Source organism: Balaenoptera physalus (genome assembly GCF_965194825.1).
Source record: "Balaenoptera physalus genome assembly, chromosome: 1".
Classification (NCBI taxonomy): domain Eukaryota; kingdom Metazoa; phylum Chordata; class Mammalia; order Artiodactyla; family Balaenopteridae; genus Balaenoptera; species Balaenoptera physalus.
In genome coordinates, this window is record NC_138882.1 from 98,191,417 (window position 1) to 98,211,911 (window position 20,495).

At 41.9% G+C, this 20,495-nt stretch overlaps 2 protein-coding genes and 1 pseudogene across 5 annotated transcripts in view; 1 reads left to right on the forward strand and 2 right to left on the reverse strand.

The window, feature by feature from the left end:
- KCND3 (potassium voltage-gated channel subfamily D member 3) overlaps positions 1–1,457 on the forward strand; it is a 229,299-nt gene extending 227,842 nt beyond the window's left edge. For all 3 annotated transcript variants that reach the window (XM_082431667.1, XM_082431665.1, XM_082431666.1), the window contains 2 exons: positions 32–279; positions 1,018–1,457. In XM_082431667.1, coding sequence (XP_082287793.1) covers positions 32–279; positions 1,018–1,219 — 450 coding nt within the window. In that variant the 3' untranslated portion in view covers positions 1,220–1,457. The remainder of the gene's footprint in view (positions 1–31; positions 280–1,017) is intronic.
- Positions 1–20,495, reverse strand: part of LOC309645959 (proteasome subunit alpha type-3 pseudogene) — a 452,949-nt pseudogene that overhangs the window by 11,983 nt on the left and 420,471 nt on the right. The gene's annotated exons all lie outside the window — the stretch shown is intronic.
- On the reverse strand, positions 1,792–20,177 carry DDX20 (DEAD-box helicase 20). Its single transcript, XM_082431651.1, has 11 exons — positions 19,782–20,177; positions 18,946–19,040; positions 17,694–17,862; positions 16,983–17,097; positions 16,716–16,858; positions 16,446–16,584; positions 16,287–16,345; positions 15,296–15,378; positions 14,838–14,943; positions 14,607–14,708; positions 1,792–11,776 (listed from the first exon to the last, which is right to left on the reverse strand). The coding sequence occupies exons 1-11, from the start codon at positions 20,080–20,082 to the stop codon at positions 10,614–10,616; spliced, it is 2,475 nt and encodes an 824-aa protein (XP_082287777.1). The 5' UTR covers positions 20,083–20,177; the 3' UTR covers positions 1,792–10,613.

The following is a 20,495-nucleotide window of genomic DNA, read 5'->3' on the forward strand; positions in this document are numbered from 1 at the left end:
CTCCTACCTCTTCTCCCTCTGCCTCCCACAGAACCACGAGTTTATAGATGAACAGATGTTTGAGCAGAACTGCATGGAGAGTTCAATGCAGAACTACCCATCCACCCGGAGTCCCTCACTGTCCAGCCACCCGGGCCTCACGACCACCTGCTGCTCCCGTCGTAGTAAGAAAACCACACACCTGCCCAATTCCAACCTGCCGGCCACCCGCCTGCGCAGCATGCAAGAGCTCAGCACCATCCACATCCAGGGCAGCGAGCAGCCCTCCCTCACTACCAGGTGGGTGGCTCCCATCCCCATCACTCCCTAAGGCCTGAGACGCTCCCTTCACAGAGTGAAAGGCTCTCAGCATTAGGAGACCCCTGGGGGTCCTCAGCCTTCCCTCCCCCTTATCTAATGCATGAGCCCCTCACCTCACCTTCCTCCCCCCACCTTCCTTCTCATCCTTGCAAGTTAACCCAAAGGCCCCTCATATGCTTTGGAGGATACTATAGCAGGTGTAGGCCCAATGTGGGGTTAGATACCAGAAAAAATAAGAACAACAACAACAAAAGTCCATAAATGACTTACCCTAGTGCAAAGAATGGACTGTTTTCTCAAGACAATAATGTTCACAATTGTGAAATAATACGAAATTTCGGCTTATCCCAGGCTGATTTTGAATCACAGACTGACTCTCTACTTATATGTAGGCCACTTCCCACTACCTCCAATGAGTGGCAAGGAATTCAGGGAAACCAAAATCAAATGCCACAAGCGATAGGAAAAAAATCCACTGGAGGGAAAAACGTATACTCTGAATTCCAAAGCCCAGTATACATGACTTTTGCAATTCGGGGTAGTTTAGGAATAATAATCAGAATGGATAATTACAGGCCAGTTACCAAAAGCAGAGATGGAGGGACACCCAAATCACCTCCCGGTTACTGTGAGCTAGACAGGTAGAGAGAGGATCAAGGAAGCTTTGGGACATTAGCAAGACGAACCATCATCAACTCACTTTTTTTTTTATCCCAGTCGTTCCAGCCTTAATTTGAAAGCAGACGACGGACTGAGACCAAACTGCAAAACATCCCAGATCACCACAGCCATCATCAGCATTCCTACTCCCCCAGCGCTAACCCCAGAGGGGGAAGGTCGGCCACCCCCTGCCAGCCCAGGCTCCAACACGAACATTCCTGCCATAGCCAGCAATGTTGTCAAGGTCTCCGCCTTGTAAAACCACTGGACAGAGGGCCAGTGCGGGTAGTGGGAGTGAAGGGGGCTGGCATGTTGGTGGGTGGCCACTGTGACCACTCCCTCCCCCTCCCCCACTATTTCTGCCCACCCTGTTGCACCCCCAACACTGAAACCTGTGCCTGGAAGGAGAAAGAGGCAGCAAAGGGGCACCTGAGGTTCACTGCTGCTAGCGTGGACATAGCCCTGTGCCACTGCATCTCACAGGGGCCAGAGGAAAGGGAGGGCGGGTGGGGTAGGGATGGGACTGTGCGGGCATAAGCTGTGAGCCAGGACAGGGCCCGGAGGGGGGAGCCTCAGACCAAATAACCATTGTTTCTGGAGACCCCAGTGAGGAAAATACAAGACCAAGAGCAGCACAGAGGCCGAGTTGTCACATGCAAAACAGGAAGAAAATATAACACTGTGTATTTAAGCACCTTTTTCAAGGCTCTTAATGGATAATATTTATTCATGGGAAAAGGTGGAAAACAAAAACACCAACGGAGTTTTGTGAAATGTTTTTCTCCATGGACCCAATACCTTTGAACCAAAACAATGCATTTTGTGAGGGGGTTTGTTTTTTTTTTTTTTTTTCTCCTTTTATAGCAAAAGCTTTTAGGCTAAGAAGTCAGTTACTGCTGAGTTCTCTCTCCGTTCCCCCAGGTAGGTGAGGTCGACTGAGCCTGGGCCCCACTGCCCAGCTGACCTGCACAGAGCTGCCACGTGACCACACAGCAACACTCACCCTCTGTCTGCCCCTGTCTCCTTTGTCTCTGTACCTCTCTGCTTCACCCCCTGGCTGTTTTTCTCTGTGTCCAGCCATCTGTCTCCACATGGACCCCAGTGATCCTGAGACATGTTAGTAAAGCCTTCTCCACTGCCAAGCACCTGCAGACTCGTGCCAAGGACGTGAATGCAGTGGTGGAAGAGAAAAGAATAAAGCAAAAATGGGCATTTAGGGATGAGAGAAGTCCACCTTAAAGAACAGAGTGCTTCCCTTGTGGTTGGAACCACTGGTGTTGTTTGAAGTTTCCATTTCTGGGGAAGAAAGGAAATGACCAGATTTATCTCACTGGGATCTTGGAAAAGGAAATAGCCAGCACCTGAGAGGCACAGGCAATGCCACTGTGTGCCAGTGAAGGGAGAACAGAAGAACCCAGGGCTCCCAGCTGCAGTCAGCCCCTGTGGCACCTTGCTCTGTACTCTTCTTTCAGGACCCACCGTAAAGCCCATCCAGAGCTCTGACAAGAGGCCCCATGAGCAGTTTCCCGCAGAGAAGGCAGCGGTACGGGGACCAAGCTTCTGACTTATCTCACACCTGAGGCAACTCCCACGGAGGCTGCAGAAGGTTAAGCCTGTGTGCCTCACGAAGGATGCTCCAAAGCGTGAAATCAAGTAAGAGAATATAGATGATTCTTATCTGGTCTGAATGATGCCTTGAGATCTGAAGAGTCTTCAGGCCTGATGTCCCTGAAGATAACTGAAATGGGGGAGAAGCCTGATCACCTCCCTGCAAGTGAGGAAGTGAATATTATTTTTGGAAAACCTGGACACATTTCTGTGCAAGTGGTTTGCATCCTGATGGGGCTGGGAACAGCATTTCTGGAATCCAATCAATTTTCACTGCTTTTAAGCAGAGCAGGTGGGCCTCGGGGTTAGTGACCAGTCCCTTTCCGCCTTGCCCAGTCTCCAGCTACCCTATTGCAGTCTCTCTAGCCTGGACTCTGAGACACAGGAGCTCCTTGGGAACTCTTTATCCATTCAACAGCTTAGTGGTTAGCTGTTTAATGGTAGGCCAAGAATTTTTCTGCCCACCTCAGCCATCCAGAAGAGTTTCACTAGCTGGGAACCTAATGACACCTTCAATGGGCTCCCTATGACCCCAGCTCTACTGACCCCGTAGAAGGAGAAAGTCAAAGGGTTGTGAGGTGGCACCTAACCAGAATGTGAGCAGAAGCGCAGAGGAGACAGAGTCTTCTCCTCTACTCTATCCTCACTGACCACCGACTGCGTCCCTTCTCTGGGTCTGGCCTCAAGGATTTCCCCCTAACCCGAGAATGGGGTGGTCTGGCCCTCTGAGCTTATGGTGTAAAGTAGGCAGAAAAGCTTTACAATTACAGAGGGATACGTGTGTACACACAAACACACAACAACCTAAACACGCATACTTAATCCCATTCACGTCATCCACATATCTCATCAGGGAAGGCAGAGGACCGGGCTGGACTCCATTTAGAGGGCAGGCAAAGGACTAGAAAAGGAATTTTTCTTTTGGAAGAATGGGTAATGGAACAAAGTTAAACAAGGTTTAAGTTTCTAAGTATATATCATAGGAACCGAATGGGGGTAAAGGATAAAGAGGTAAATAGGAACATGGTTACACACACATACGAACTGCCTGTGTTTAAGAACAGGTCATCACAGAGTTAGAATAATGACTGCTCCAGCCCAGGACCTGTTTGGTAGTGCACCAGGGGAGCTTACTAGTGGTTCCCACAAACATTAATGAAATTAAAAAAAATCATGTCCCAAATAATTTCCCATTTTTTTGACTCTAATGAACTGAATGTTTTGTATTTCTTCAATTTCATTTCCAAATCCCACATTACGCCAGTTCCTAAACCACCATTATTAGACTAACCCCTTCATCTCCATCCCCCAATGTAGCCTTAGCCAAAGATGAGAGACCCAGTTCACACCAGAAAATGGCTCATCTACACAACAGAATAGAGCAAGACTACACTGCTAAAGGGCATTTGTAAGTAAAAAGAAGGTCCAAAGTGTGCCAAATCAGTTGAATGTCTAACTCATTGGCCAGTGACTGAAGAACCAGGATATTACCAGGGTTTTCAGGGGGCAATGGCTTTCTGGTGAAATGACTCGAGCTTTCATAGTTCATGAACCACTTCAGCATAATAGAAGATTTACAAAACTACCTATCCCATTCAATCCTACTCAACATTAGGGAGGGTTAAAAACCAACCAACCAACCAACCAATAAGCTACATTGAAATGAATGGAAACTTGGAAAACATGGAATAGAGTGAATCAGAACTAGAAGAGATTAAAGAATATCTAAGTCATTTTACAGTATAGAAGGCTGAGGCCCAGAGAAATTAAGTGACCTACTCAAGGTCACGCAGTTATTTAATGACAGGACTGGGGCCAGAACCCAAGTCTCTTGTCTATTAGTCTAATGCTTTTCCCTTCACCCACTGCCTCTCAGAGCAACGATGCTTCAGAGAAGACCCATCAGAGATTACTTGCTATAACTAGAGACATAGTCTTATGTGAATGTCAATTATTACTTGGACACAGCCCTTGGAAACCACTGACTGTACTAATACAAACCATACTTTGGAAACCACCATCCACTAGATATAACTAGCTATGGACTATCAATTCTGTCAAAAATAGGTGAGTAAGTGAATAGTCAGGTTTTTTCAGTCAAATGCTGTCTCTCCTCGATGAAGAGTGGGCTAGGACAACATTTTAAAGCATACCTTCTATAGTCCTTTTAATCCTTTCCACAACCTCTGGTGGTAGTAGATCAAGTACCTAAATCCTTGATTCACAGAGAAGAAAACAGGCAGAAAGAAGCTGAGTGACATTCAAGTTCACATGGCAAGTTAGTGGCAGAACTATGTTTGCAATCCAGGGCTTAGACATCTTGTCCCGGGACTTTTTCCTCTACATCATGTTGCATTACTCTGAGGATTGCTTATATATTTTAATATCTGTATTTCAAGGCTGGTGATTAGGGAGAGGAAGCATTATACTCAAAACCACCCTGAACCAGGACCTCCAGAAGCAAACTCTGTACTATTTCCCCTTCATCCCCTCTTTTCATAACTAGTGTCAAGCTCAAGACTAACTGCATAGAATCCTGTTCAAAAGACTAGATAGTCTCAATGATAGTTGAACACATGAGTCTACAGTCATACAGGAGTATAAAGTCAGCAAGTAGAAAAGTGAAATTAAGAAAAATAATTTGAACAGAAATTAAAGTGGATAGTTAATGCTGATCGACAATTAACAAAAAAGTCAACTTGTGGATATGTTGAGGACTTTACCCAGTTTTCAAACTATGATTCCTGCAGTTTGGGATCATGTCACTTGTTAGAATATTGGCAGGGAAAGTACATTGAAAGATGTACCTAGATTTTTTTCCTTATCTTTTTTTTTTTAACTTTGCAGAGGTAGTGGTTGAAATTTATCTCAACCTAGATGTTTAGGTTATTAATGAATTCTAGTGATCCAGGTTCCCTCATTTCAATTACCAGGTAACTACAAGGCAGAAAGATCCTAATGCTGTTAATCTAAGGCAATATTTGTTTCCCTTCTAATCTAGTTGGCATGGTAACCATGACAAACAGGAACCAAAAAGACTTTTATTTTCCCTTTCTGATGTCCTTATGAAATCTCAGCATTTGCAACGCTTTAAAATGATTGAAGGAAAGGCGTTGTTATGACCCATCACCCTCGGAGCCCAAAGAGCATCATGAAGAGCATCATTAGAACTAAGAGAAAGTGGATCAGAAAAAGAAACAGCTTTAAAGGGGTTCCTTTTGAGTCTTGTTTTCTACTCAGAATGTTCTATGTTTTTCTCATCAAGTGTGGGAATGAATTTATCTTAGCAGGTTACTTAACTACACTGGATGATGTCACACTAACCAGTGTAGGGCACTGACCCAAGTCCTGGGGGGCTCCTTGGACCAACAGACTATTTTACAAACCTGGGTGGTGGGAGGGATGGTATATTTTTGATAATCAGACATTCCAATGTAATGTTTTCCTTAGAGGTCACCCTCCCCCATTAATGTTATCGTGAAAAACATCAAGTGTGTTCTTTTCTATTTTCATATAATAAATGGGCTTTGCTTACCAACATCACAATGGCAAAGAAGAAATACTGTACAAAACTGCAGGAAGATAAACATGTGAAAACTTTCTATGGGGAAAAAAAAAAACTCTTGAGTTTCCTGTCGTCTTCTTTTGAAACTGTAGTGCATATGTTAAAATGTATATCATTTACAGTATTGAGTCATGTGCCACTGCTGTACCTGATGTATCCAATATGGATTAAACAAACTATGTGCCGCAAACCCTAACATGATTACGATTGTTTATTTTAATACCAGTTCTCCTGCTATACATTAGAAAATAGGGTAATTTTGCTTTGGGGGAAGTTTTTTTTTTTTTTAGACATCTTTATTGGAGTATAATTGCTTTACGAGGTGTGTTAGTTTCTGCTGTATAACAAGGTGAATCAGCTATACATATACATGTATCCCCGTATCTCCTCCCTCTTGCGTCTCCCTCCCACCCTCCCTATCCCACCCTTCTAAGTGGTCACAAAGCACCGAGCTGATCTCCCTGTGCTATGCGGCTGCTTCCCACTAGCTATCTATTTTACGTTTGGTAGTGTATATATGTCCATGCCACTCTCTCACTTCGTCCCAGCTTACCCTTCCCCCTCCCCGTGTCCTCAAGTCCATTCTCTATGTCTGTCTTTATTCCTGCCCTGCCACTAGGTTTATCACTACCTTTTTTTTTTTAAGATTCCATATATTTGAACAGAGACTTTCTTCCTTGCCAGAAGACTCACAGAATCTCAGAAGGGTACTTAAGGTCTAGTCTCATCTTCCCTTCCCTGCCCTCCCTCAATGCAAGCAATTCCTCTATGACATCTGAGACGGTTCTTGCCTGCTTGTATGCTTTAGTCATGGATGTTCACTAACAGGGAAAGCATTTGATTGCATTTGCCAACAGCTCTATTTTGAGACACAGCCCTGTATTACTGAAAGAAAATATGCTTTTAATCTGCACTGGTTCTGCTGAGAATACACTGAATATACACTCCTTCATCTAAACCAATGTCTCAAACTAAAAACTCAAAATTAAATGCTATACAGGGTATAGCAGAAAGCTTGGAAATCAGATGACAGAGGCCCTTAGGTTCTATCACTTACTTATATGGCTTCACATCAGTCTCTTCTCTCTTGGCTTCAGTTTGTTTCCTCCTCTTAAAAATGAGGGGATTGAGGGCTTCCCTGGCGGCGCAGTGGTTGAGAATCTGCCTGCCAATGCAGGGGACACGGGTTCGAGCCCTGGTCTCGGAAGATCCCACATGCCACGGAGCAACTGGGCCCGTGAGCCACAACTACTGAGCCTGCGCGTCTGGAGCCTGTGCTCCGCAACAAGAGAGGCCACGATAGTGAGAGGCCCGCGCACCGCGATGAAGAGTGGCCCCCGCTTGCCGCAACTGGAGAAAGCCCTCGCACAGAAACGAAGACCCAACACAGCCAAAAATAAATAAATAAATTTAAAAAAAAGAGAGAGAGGATTGGATTAGATATCCTGAAGATCTGTTCTAACCTTAATAATTCTGGTTTAGGTAGTGAGAGCAAAAGGCATTTTCATATTTCACCGTAATGTGGCAAGAACAACGGGGATTCTTTTGATTTCCCCACAACAACCAGATTCCAACAGATGAAAACTGAAATAGAAATGGAAGGTTAAGGCCAATGCGTGATGCCAGAAGGCCCTAGAAGTTGGCTGTGAAATTCATTTCAATCACTAATGTTCATATCCTTATCACCCACTAGGTGTCACTACAGATTCACAGCTCAAATAATCTGGAGCAAAGTAACTGGAAACCAGATGTGGTGAGCAATACGTGCTTTTTCATTAAAAAGCACTAAATGTTAACTGGGATATATGTGCTTGTTCACAGAGGCACAAAACAATAAATATATTCTGCCAAAATAAGAGAATAACCTTGTCATAGAGTTCCAATGTCAGCTATGACTATCAAAAATATAATTTTATCTTTTAAGATTAACATAGGTTTATTTATATTTGGGGGAGAAAAAGAACCCTAAAACTTCAAACTAATCCCTTGTCTCATGAGTTGATGTGTAACTACTATAATTTCTGTTCAATTATTTTTAGTATTCAGGGGCTGAAGTTTACCTTTAAACCTTTTTTTTTTTAAGGTTAGGTTATGTTTAAAAGGTTAGCAATTATTATTGCAATACTTAAGCTACTTTAGAAAATATTACTTTTAATTACCCAAAATAACTTGTATCCTCTAAGTCAGAATTATCCAAAGCAGCAGGTTTCTCAAACATTTCTCCACATGTTAATACTGCTAGGCTAATTTAAGTTAAAGCCTAACTTGAACAGCTGTAATGTGTATTGATTTAGTATTCTAGAATTCAGACATTAAACCAATTCACACTAGCCCTCATCCAAATTAAGTGAAGGTATAAAGGCTCTCTATACTCATAAAAAGATTATTCTTTTCTCTAACTAGAAATTATTTTCTCTTACTAATCATGTATTAGTTAAATCTTAGAACTAGAAGGGACCCTAAAGATCTAGTCCAACTGCCTCCTTTTATTGATGAGAAAATTGGACCCCGAGAGGTTAAATGACTAGTACAAAGTAAAAAATAGGTAGTAACAGAGTCAACCAAGACAATTGCTCCTTCTACTACAAAACAAAACATTCTCAAGTGAATTTGCCTAAAACCTATCTATAGTCCCCAACAGATTAAGGGGATATGCACCTAGAATGACAATTCCAAATTAAAATTCCACACAAACACAGTAACACACAAATGCCAGCAGATTCCTTCCACAGCCACAATAACTACATCCCGTATTTGGGAAGGTAACTGCTGAAATTTTCCTAGCAAATGCTTATGAAAAATGAAACAGATTTTCATGTTATGTATATGCTTACCTCCAGCTTATTTTTCTATTAAAAAAAAAAAAAAGCGATCACAAGACAATCCTAAAAGAGAATCCAATTAATTTCAAGACTAATGGGTACCCTCACCTCTAATTAAGATGCAGGAGTATCCTGATTAAAATCCCCTAGCAATGACAAACTGTGAACTTGGCTATATTGTGGGGGAAAGGGTAGAAAAAAAAAAGAGGGAAGTTCAATTATATAGCAGTGACAAGATCTTATTTAAACATGTAATTAAAGTCTTTTTAATGACATTCTGGACCTAATTATGGATTTGCTATTTGCAGTGTTAATTAATTCACTCTAACTTGGCAATACATGTACAGTACTGATACATGTAAATAAAGCATATCATTGCCCAACCCAAACGACAGGAATCTAAGTTAAACAGTTTAGGGCTGTGTTATGTGAGTGTCAGACAGTAAATGACAATGGCTGTGGATGTTTGCTGACAGCCGTGGGGGAAAGTGTTTATATTGCCTAGACAAGTATGCACACAGGAAAGGAGAGCTTCCCTTCCCTTTTAAAAAGTAAATACATCTCTCTATTCATACTCGGTTCTCTCACCACAAATCCGTTCACAGAGAAGTCTGGGAACCAATCGTATATTCATAAAAGAACTGCTACAGAGAAGAAATTAAAGAATATGTAACTTCCAATTAATTTATCTAAATCATAATTTACAGATACAGCACTTCAGAAAAATGCTAGAAACTTCCCTTAGCCTACCAGCAGAGTAGGGCAGTTCTTAACCTGGGTTCCACAGATGGGCTTCAAAGGGTCTATGAACCCTTTGAAATTACATATACAATTCTTGTTTATAGAATGAGAAATTTTCTGGGACAAATCTATAGCTTTCATCAGATTCATAAAAGGATCCAAAAATCAACAAAGATTAAGAGCTGCTCCTTTTCCTGAGAAACAAAAACAAGACAGCCACTGATGATCCTTAGCTATTTAATGCACATCAAAAACACAGACAGCTTGCACAAGTCTAAAGACAAAAGATATTCAAAAGACGAACAATAAACATGTCAACACACTTGGCTAAGTTTCTATTTTTACTGGTAATAAATATTTTTACTGGAAGCAAACAGCATCAAATCAAGGACCTTCGGGAAAGTCTGAAGCAATGTTTATTCCTTCCTGCCTAAACCTAAAAGGAGAGGGGGCTTTCTGATCTACCATGCTACAAATTTCTACAAGAACACACCTCTATGGAAATATAGCCCAAGACTTATGGAAAGAACTCCACAGCATAAACTTGCATTATTTTTCAAATCTCAACTGTTTTTATTTCTTTTAAGTAAGCAGTGGTATAAGTCTTTTTAAGTGTTTCTTTTTGGAATGGCTTATAGAAAACGGCACCCTGGGACCTTTAGCTCTATGTCCCCCAAATTTTCTTTCAAGAATCTCATCCAGGAAGTTTCTTTAAAGAAGATAATTCACCTGACCTGAATCAGGTTGATTTAGGTCAAAACAATCTGAAAACTAGATGTGTCCCAGTGGAAAGCCTCGAAACTTCTCCAGTTCCTCAAAAATGCCACTATATGCCACTCTACTACAGGTCAAGGAGGATGGCAATCCAAAGGTATCACTTGCTGATATTCCCAGATGGTGTGCCATACAGCCTATAATCACTGGTTGCCACGCATCATTTCTTGTAGATAAATGGTATTCATGTGATAGGCTGCCATCCAATTTGGATGGCTCTGAGCATTCCAATAATACGGCTGAGAAGCAGCAGCATAGTATTCCTGCCACGCCCTGTAGTAAGCCTTCCAGTACTCCTCATAGTCCTGATAGGTATTAGAAAAACTCGGATGTGTTTCCCTATGGTGGTCATACCAAAAATCTTCCTGGGGTTCTGTCTGCAATCGATAGGAAGACCGCCTGGGAAGGTTTCTCCGGCTCTGCTTAGCTCTCTGGTTATGGTTAGCTCCCTCTTTATGCCTTGCCTTTATTTGGATTTCAGGTGATTCCTGATACTCTACTAGACGAGGGGTGTCATTTCCATTCAGAGGTTGTTCCAAAGAGATATGGCCACCCACAGGAATAGATTCCAAGTCTTTCAGCTGAGTATCAGAAGAACCTTCCAAGTATGACTTACTTCCTTTGCTCTGGGAAGAAGTCCTTGAACTGTAAGAATCACTGTCACTCTCAGAGTCTCCAGATTGGCTACTACTTGTCAATATCTGCACTCTCTCTTCAGTAATTCTATTTCTCACAAAACCATTTTGAGGATTCACAGTCTGATCCCCAGGACCTGTGTAGTGTCTGATGATTTCCACAGGTTTCTCTAACCCCTCTTTAATATAGTGTTCATAATCCTCCACCAATTCTGCAAAAGTCAAAGTACATGGCAGATGGGTTTTAAAGGAAGACAGACAAGGAATTTTGGGGAGTGACACAGAAGCTTCTTTGACTTGGTGCTGACTGTTAGTAGAGTTTTCAACAGAGGTCTGAACAGAATTCTTCATTTGCTCTTCCAATTGTACGGCACAGCCCAGTTCTTTTGGTGACATGGCTTTTTCTACAATTCCACACTCTGAGTGGCTTTTCACAGGAAGCTTTTGTTTGGTATTATTTTTTGATTTGACTGATAGTGCAGATACAGAAGTATTTCTAGATGAAGCCATGTGGCTACCATGAGCTTTTTGAGTTTGAAAGGTGCTCTCTATTTTTTGAATTTGTTTTAGGGTCTGTGTAGGTATACTTGCTAAGCCATATGCATGCATGGCAGCTTCAACCTCCACATCCCAATCCAAACATTCTTCCATCAGACCAGGAGGAATAGGATCTACATAAAAGGAATAAAAAAAGTATTAAATTCTCGAGCTGTTCTAGACCAGCATTTTCTGAATGGATTAATAAAGCTTTCCACGGTCAAATAAGAGTAAGCAACAAAATATACTAACACTATACTAAGAAGCTTAATATATTAGTATTTTAAAAGACCTAAGCAAAACTTGCAGTAAAGAAATTTGCCCAAAAATATAAAAGACCCATCCCATACCCCCTCACTCGAAAAGAGCTTATTCTAGGAGTGAGGTGTGCCTCTAGAGCAATTCTCCCATCTTTCCCCGTCTCCCTCTCCCCAACTCCTCCCCATTATCTCACTACTAATAACAGCAAAACAAGATATTGGAAAATGGACTGTACTCCCCAAAGCTTAGCAACTGGGAAATACTACAACTGCAACTCTGTACCGAAGTAAATCTGCCACCCTATATTCTACCAGGGAGAAATCACTGCCCTCAACAGTGGAGGAAAAAAACCTCCAAGGGGAAAAAAGCCAGATGACTGTGAAAAGATCTGTGGTACCACTGGCACTTGTAAGTTTAAAAATATTTGCTGGCTCTAACTCTCTAAATTTCCTATCCCATCCAGGCGTGACAATTTGCTTCCACCTGCACCCAGATCTTTCCAAAGTGTGACCAATTTTCATCTTAGGCAGACTAAGTACACAGAGGCCCTGCTTTACAAAGACCTCACCTGTCTGTTGCTGCTAGTGGTGTTCCATGTATGTGTACCCACTACTCATTCCCTCAGATCTGGATTCTTCAGCTGGGGCTCTTGATCCTTCACTGAAGAGACCCTCTAACTAAACTTGGATTCCTACTAAGGTGACATCCCTTGCTTGCGGAGACCTATCATTCAGGCCACTTTCTCTCCTAATCCTGCTCCAGGCAACTCACCTGAACAGTCTGTTGTCACACAAGTGCCTAGTCCAGTATAGATCTAACACTATAAATGTCATTTTTTCAATTTATTTTTTCCATTATTTATAACTACAAAGATCACCAATAGACTTATACGTAGAGAGAATTAACAAAATATAGTCTTAGAACTGATAGAGAACCTAAAGACCATCTACTCTAAAAACAAATATTTTGTAAATCAGGACATAAGCTTAGAGCAATTTAAAAAATCTGTGAAAATGAGTTATCACAAAGCCAAAACTACTAAAATCCACAGTACTCCCAAACCTGTGCTTCATCTAGCTTTGTAAAAATCACTAAAGGAGTTAAATATAAATTGGTAAAATATTCATTGTTATATTTATTCAATAACTACATAGTCCATCTTCTAAAAGGTCATGTATACACTATATAAGTATACATTTATGTATCTATACAACGTATATATACACACACTAACATGCATACATTAACATATACAGTTGACCTTTGAATAACACGGGTTTGAACTGCGGGTATGAACTGTGCAGGTCCAGTTATACGCAGATTTTTTCCAATACGTACAACAGTACTAAACAATCTGCTGTTGGCTGAATCAGCGGATGCGGAAAGGCAGATATGGAGGGCTGACCATAAGCTATATAGGGATTTATGCTGCGTGGAGGCTCGGCGCCTCTAACCCCCCATTGTTGTTCAAGGGTCAGTTGTATAGCAAATAAACCATATTTCCACCCAGGAGGTTTTTTTTTTTTTTTTAATAAGTTTGTTTATTGATTGATCGATTGATTGATTGGCTGCATTGGGTCTTCGTTGCTGCGCGTGGGCTTTCTCTAGTTGCGGTGAGCGGGGGCTACTCCTCGTTGTGGCGCACAGGCTTCTCATTGCAGTGGCTTCTCTTATTGTGGAGCATGGGCTCTAGGCTCGTGGGCTTCAGTAGTTGTGGCTCATGGGCTCTAGAGCGCAGGCTCATTAGTTGTGGTACATGGGCTTAGTTGCTCTGCGGCACGTGGGATCTTCCGGGACCAGGGATTGAACCCGTGTCCCCTGCACTGGCAGGTGGATTCCTAACCACTGCACCACCAGGGAAGCCCCAAGCTGCTTTTTAAAACTGCTGTCTTGGAAACAATGCATGTTTGAAACTATTAATTATCTCTTGAAAACTTTTTTAGAAACCCTAAAAAACTCCTGGGTGGGGACTTCCAGGAGCCACAACTACTGAGCCCACGTGTCACAACTACTGAAGCCCGCGTGCCTACAGCCCGTGTTCCGTAACAAGAGAAGCCACTGCAATGAGAGGCCCGCGCACCACAACGAAGAGTAGCCCCTGCTCGCTGCAACTAGAGAAAGCCCGCGTGCAGCAACGAAGACCCAACAAAGACCCAACACAGCCAAAAATAAATAAATTAATTAAAAAAAAAAAAAAGCAGCTTGATAAATGATTCATTAAAATCAAAAAAAACCACTTCAACATTTTCAGAATAGTGTTCACATTAAAGATACTATTCCTTCCCCATGGTGACAAAGGAGAATATAGCAAGAATTACCTTCATAGCAACATAAGAGGTAAAATACATCCCTTGATATAAAAGAATAAAATCAAATTGCAGGGCTACAAAGTAAAATATGGAGTTAATACAGTAGGAAAATATTTTTCATTTTTCATGTGTCATTAGTTAGCTTGCAATCTTCTCCCTGCTACTTATTAGCTGTAAGACCTTAGGCAAATATTTAACCTATGCCTCAATATCCTCATCTACAAAAGGTAGATAATAATAGCACATACCTCATGTAATTGTGGTGAGAATTAAATGAGTTAACATATATACTTAGAACAGTATCCAACACATCATAAGTACTCTATGTTAGCTATTATTTTTATTAGGCCTATCATTATTATTTTGACAGCAAAATGAAATAGACAAAATATACCTGGTAAAGGCAGAAGGTTGATCTTACATTTCTGGGCAATTTTCATCACCATATTTTCTTCTTCTCCCCTACAGCAGTAGGTCACTGTCAGTCCCAAAGTACCTAAAGCACAGAAGGAATGTTAAGTAGTAAATCAATTCCAGATAAATGACACTTCAAGTCCACCTGTCACATTATAGCTTCCTCCCCTTAAAGAAAGAACCCAAACTGTTTTCTTTCCTTTTTTTTTACCAAAACGGCCAGCTCTGCCAATCCGATGCATATATGTCTCCCAATCCAATGGTACATCCAGGTTTACAACCAGATTCACGTTCTCAGCATCAATTCCACGGGAAGTCTTGAATTGAAGAAGAGAACAATTGTTTGTTCGCATTAGCCATTGCATGGCACACTATATTATTCAGTGTAACGAAAAGCCAAATTAAGAATAGGAGGATATTTAAGAGCAAGGAGGATATTCAGGAGCAAAGGAAAAGAAAATTCATTTCTAATGACTAATTTCAACAATAAAGATAAAAATATAAAAGACAATTTTAGGAAGAAAGCATATTCCCCAGCACTGGAAAGACAATTATCTTCTGGTATTCTTGTCAGATACACCCACTTAAAATAATAGATGAAATCTGTATATTTGATAACAGAACTTATGTCCAGATGGATTAGTCACCCAAACTGAACAGGAAATTTACCAAATCTGTGGAAACGAGGACTCTGCAATGAAACTGCTTCAGTTTAGCCAGAGCATCAAGACGCTGATTCTGATTCATGTTGCCTAAAAGGACCCAGAAAGAAAGTCATATAAAAACAGGTGAACATACATTTATCAAATCCACAAAAATCAGAAATCATAATTGCCAGTCTTAACACTTTAACAACCAAAGTTAATTCTGCCCTTATATGCAAATCTAGGTTAAGAACTAAAGTCAGGGAAAAAAAAAAAAAAAAAAGACCTAAAATCAGAATCTTCTAAAATATGGTTAGGCAATCAACTCGAAATTAAATTTTAAATGGTGACTAGGCTATGCCTGTAGATATAACATTATATCTACAAAGTGCCATATGAGGTTTAACAATTCTTAGGAAAATAAAATTGCTTTAACCAGCTGTTTACCAATTTGGTGTTGAAGTGTGATCTATCATCCAAATACTGGTCCATGAGAAAACGGCCTCCCCAGTATCTCATGATATACCACGACTAAATGAGCTTATGCTAACAGGTTAAAAACTAAGCTGACATAGCAATCAAAACTCTAAAAAGGATCTCACTTATCAAAAAGTCCTTTAAATCTTTCATTCCTAGGTCAACAGTAATAATTTAGCTTTGTGTCAAAAATGAATCAGTTTTGCCTTCCACAAGACTGTAAAAGTCAATTTAGTTAGCAATTCTTTGCATTTTTTACAATGATTATCTTAAGATAACAAAGACAGACTCTATTTTGTAAAGTTATTAAGTTCTTTGTGGATATAACTCCAGTTTTCTAGTTTTTTAGTATATACCATGTTACTTCTTAAAAAGACAAATCCCAGTGAAAAATAAACCTGAAATTCCTTTTACTCTGAAGACTCAGTGTAACCTCACACTCACAAGACAACTCAGGAAATGGTATCTCTTCCTCCTGACCTTGGAGAAGCTTCAAGTCAGGATACTAAACAAAGATTAAAGTTAAGAGATGAACTTACCTGAAATGCACTCTGCAGGAAAGCCTTTAGAAGAAAGGATATCAGCCAAGTGTTGTGCTCTATCAAAAAGAACACAGAGGGTTATAACTTTACAAATACTGCCCCACACCTATCCTTTTATTTCACAAGTTCCCCAGATGACTTTTTAAGGTACATTACCTGCTGTGTAAATTAGAAAAGACTAAGGCTTGATTAAATGGAATTTTGCTGAACAATTCTTGTAAATGCTGAGTCTTTTCCTCAAAAATCTTATGGGCCAAAGGGTATGAACTGACAACTTTGTAGTACTGCTTCAAACCTACAAAGAAGACTCTTCTGTTAAAATGAACATATTTTCTATAGCAAATATGAAAGCAAAAGCCAACTTAGCAAAGGAAAGCTCCAGAATATCACAAACAAACCCACTAAATATCCAATATCTGTACACACCTATGAGACTCGGATCACTGGAATTTAGTCTTACAAAAGTGGGCTCTCTCATGTACTTTGTCAAAGCATTAGCCAAAAATTCAGGGTAAGTAGCTGACACTGCCAACATCTGTTTACTAGCAGGCAAGGAAGAATAAATCCAACTGCAAAATAGAAGAAAAACACACACACCATGGAAACTATTCAGATGATAATCACCACCTAGAAAAGCAAAAGATAGATACTTTGGGGCACCATTTTAATAGTCAAGTTAGTTATTTTTCTTACTTTATTTGCTCCTGGAAGCTGCCTTCTTCTAAAAGCTTATCTGCTTCATCAAGAATAAAGAGACGTATACTGCCTGGATTCAAGTAGTCAAGTTCTATCAGTTGTTTAATTCTGCCTAAAGTCCAGAAAAAAACATATTCAAATATTCATATGCACCAAATCTGTGCAAATTTCAGCCAATGTTGTTATTCTACTTACAGGTTGAATTGCTGACTTTCCTGACCCAACCCTCATTATTCTTTACACACTAAACCACAAATTAGAAATCTTGAGTTCTGATCTTCCCTAAGTCCATTATTTTTTCCCTCACCTTTCATCACCAATACGTATGGAAAATAAACACTTCCTGTCAAAAGACTTGTAAGGCACTGAATGCTAGATTATGATTCTGAGTGATTCATGACCGAAGGACTAATACGGAAGAAAAGAATAATCCCAATCCATGGCTTAGAAGGGCTTTCTGAAATCATCTCATTCCTCTTCTTCTCAGAAGCCTATCCCATACTTGTTCTTAAACATCCTTAGAAACAGAAATTTCATAAATTCTGTTGGTAATCCAGTCATGTGTTTATATCTCACTAATCTAATGCTCTTCATTTTTAATCCTCAAAATAATTACCATAATTATCAAAGATTGCCATATTCTTATTGTTATATAGAAGTGTTCAGTTACTTAAAAGCCCCAGTTATTAACAGGCATTGATATCTTACCAGGAGAACCAACAGCAATATGACACTTTTTAAGTCTGGTTTTGTCTTGTGATAATGGAGTCCCTCCGATAAACACATGACACTCTAAGCCTTCCATTTTTATTCCAATGGCTGTGATAACAGAATGTATCTGTATAGCAATTTCTCTTGTAGGAGCCAAGATCAAAATCTAAAAAGAAACATAAAATATACCTTTAACAAGTCGGTAGAATAAATACATAAGGCAGGACTCAAAAAGCTTTACAGTGTTTTTTAACCCAGATATGAGTATCTGGGTTAAAAAACACTGTTGAAGAGTCATCATCAGATATACATGACTGAGAACTTGAAATACAGCCTGCTGTAACTACTAAACCACAAAGTAAGACTATGAGGATCATACCTGATTCATCTTTATATCCCCAATGCCTGGCATACTGTTTAAACATAACAAATCTTTGCTGAAGAAATGATCTCCAAACCCAAACCTCCTGTTAATTTGGGTAAGGCCCTCTTAGACCTACTCTGAGAGAACCCAGAAGATGGGAGATCAGTATAATACACTCACTGTAAGTACCACATGCAGTTACCTACAATAGCCAAACACCTCATTACCATGAATCAGGTCAAACGCTAAACCTCACCACAATCTAGTGGGCAAATAAATGAATAAAGAGGGCTGCCCTGGTGGCACAGTGGTTGAGAATCTGCCTGCCAATGCAGGGGACACGGGTTCGAGCCCTGGTCTGGGAGGATCCCACATGCCGCGGAGCAACTGGGCCCGTGAGCCACAACTACTGAGCCTGCGCGTCTGGAGCCTGTGCTCCGCAACAAGAGAGGCCGCGATAGTGAGAGGCCCGCGCACCGCGATGAAGAGTGGCCCCCGCTTGCCGCAACTAGAGAAAGCCCTCGCACAGAAACGAAGACCCAACACAGTCATAAATAAATAAATAAATAAAATTTAAAAAAAAAAGAATAAAGAATCCCTATTTGTATTCTCAAGTAATGACAAAATTGACACACATGGCAGACTTATTTTATTTAACACGCAGTAATAACAGAAATCTCTAAACTTCTAACACTAATAATGTGTATTTGGTCACCAACCACACCAACACCACTCAACAGCCTTAAGGTCTACTTTACTTGTATACTTTTCATATGTCTTAACACAATCATTCACTTCTACCTCTGAGGAGCTACTGGTATTTCATCTGACCTGTAGTAAATCCACATAACGTACCCTCCTTTGGGTCCTCTGAGCTAAACTCACCTGGGTACTTAGGTTTTCAAGAACAAGAGAGTCCAAAGCAATGGTGGAGAATACACAGGTTTTCCCAGTGCCAGACTTAGCTTGAACAATTAAATCTGAGGAGGAAAAAAAAAAAAAAAATTATCATTAGCCAGGACTGACTGAAGAAGCTTAGGTACCAACATGAAATCCCAGAACTAGACCGGTCTCCAGAGATCACATCCTTAACCACTTTCGTTTTTAAGTTAACTCTAAAACAAACATGTGGCCATATCCAGAAACAGGCCTCCTCCCTGAACCTCCACCATTTCTCTTCTTTTTTTGGCTTAGAAAGCAGAAATTTATTTTCTCAAAGTTTTGGAGGCCAGAAATATGAAATCAAGGTATCAGCCGGGCCACATTCCCTCCTAAGGCTCTATGGTACAATCCTTCCTGTCTCTTCCAGCTTCTGACGGCTGAGACATTTCTTGGCTTGGAGCTGTGTAACTCCAATCTCTGCCTCCATTTTCACATGGCTTTCTTCTCTGCCTTTCTCCCTTCTCTTATAAGGACTCTTGCCACTGGATTTAGGGCCTACCCTAATCCAGGCTGATCTCATCTGAGATCTTTCCTGCCGTTTATATTCCCAAACGTAGAACCGCCTGACAGCGTGGAATGGACCTCAACTATCTCCAAATTCAATACTGCGCCTCCGTTTGACAGAGGAGGAAACTGACGCTCGCGTGCGTGCGGCGTCTTGCCCCGGGCCGAGCCCTGCAAGACGGCCGCTCTGGGCCCTTCCCGGCCCTCGCCACGGACTTGGCCGCCGCCGCCCCCTCCTCCGGCCCTTCCGGTCCCTCCAGGGCCCCAGCCCTCACCGAGTCCGCACCGCCCCAGCGGTATGGCCTTGAGCTGCACGGGCGACGGCCGCTCGAAGCCAACCGCCTGCAGCCCCTCCAGCACCGGCCGCGACAGCAGCAGCGACTCGAAGTCCCCCGGCTCCGCCAGCAGCACGTCCCCGGTGCGGGTCCGCGGGCCGCTGATGTCATGAGCCGTCCGCAGACTCCGCACTGGCCGGGGCGCTGGCTCCGGGGCCGCGAACTGCGCGGCCACGCGCTCCGCAGGCATAGTGCTCTCCATAGTCTTTAAGGCCGCCGGGGCTTCAAATGCCGCCGCCATGCTAGCCGCGCCGCCGGATCTCGCGGTACTTGGGGCGAGGCGGAGAGCCTGAGAACAAGAAGAGGAAAAACTTTATTGGCAGTCTTCCTGCGAAGACACTGACACTCCCGGCCTCGAAGAGGAGGGGTAAGGGACGGAAGTCGGAGGCTTAGAAAGACTCGGAAACAGCTATAACAACAAAAAAACGTGGCCTGAGGAAGGCGGGAAAAGGGAGGGGAGGAAAGCTGAGGCTACCGGTGTGTCGCCGCCTACGGCCTGCAGAGGACGCCGCGCGCTCACGGTGGGAGCACTGCCCCGCCCTGCGCCCGCGTTGCCGACCTCACAATGCTGCCTTTGTGAAGAGCCCAGTGCGTCACGCTCCCAGCCTCCTGGCTTCGGCTCGGCGGTCAACTCCTCCGGCTCCCCACCGTGTC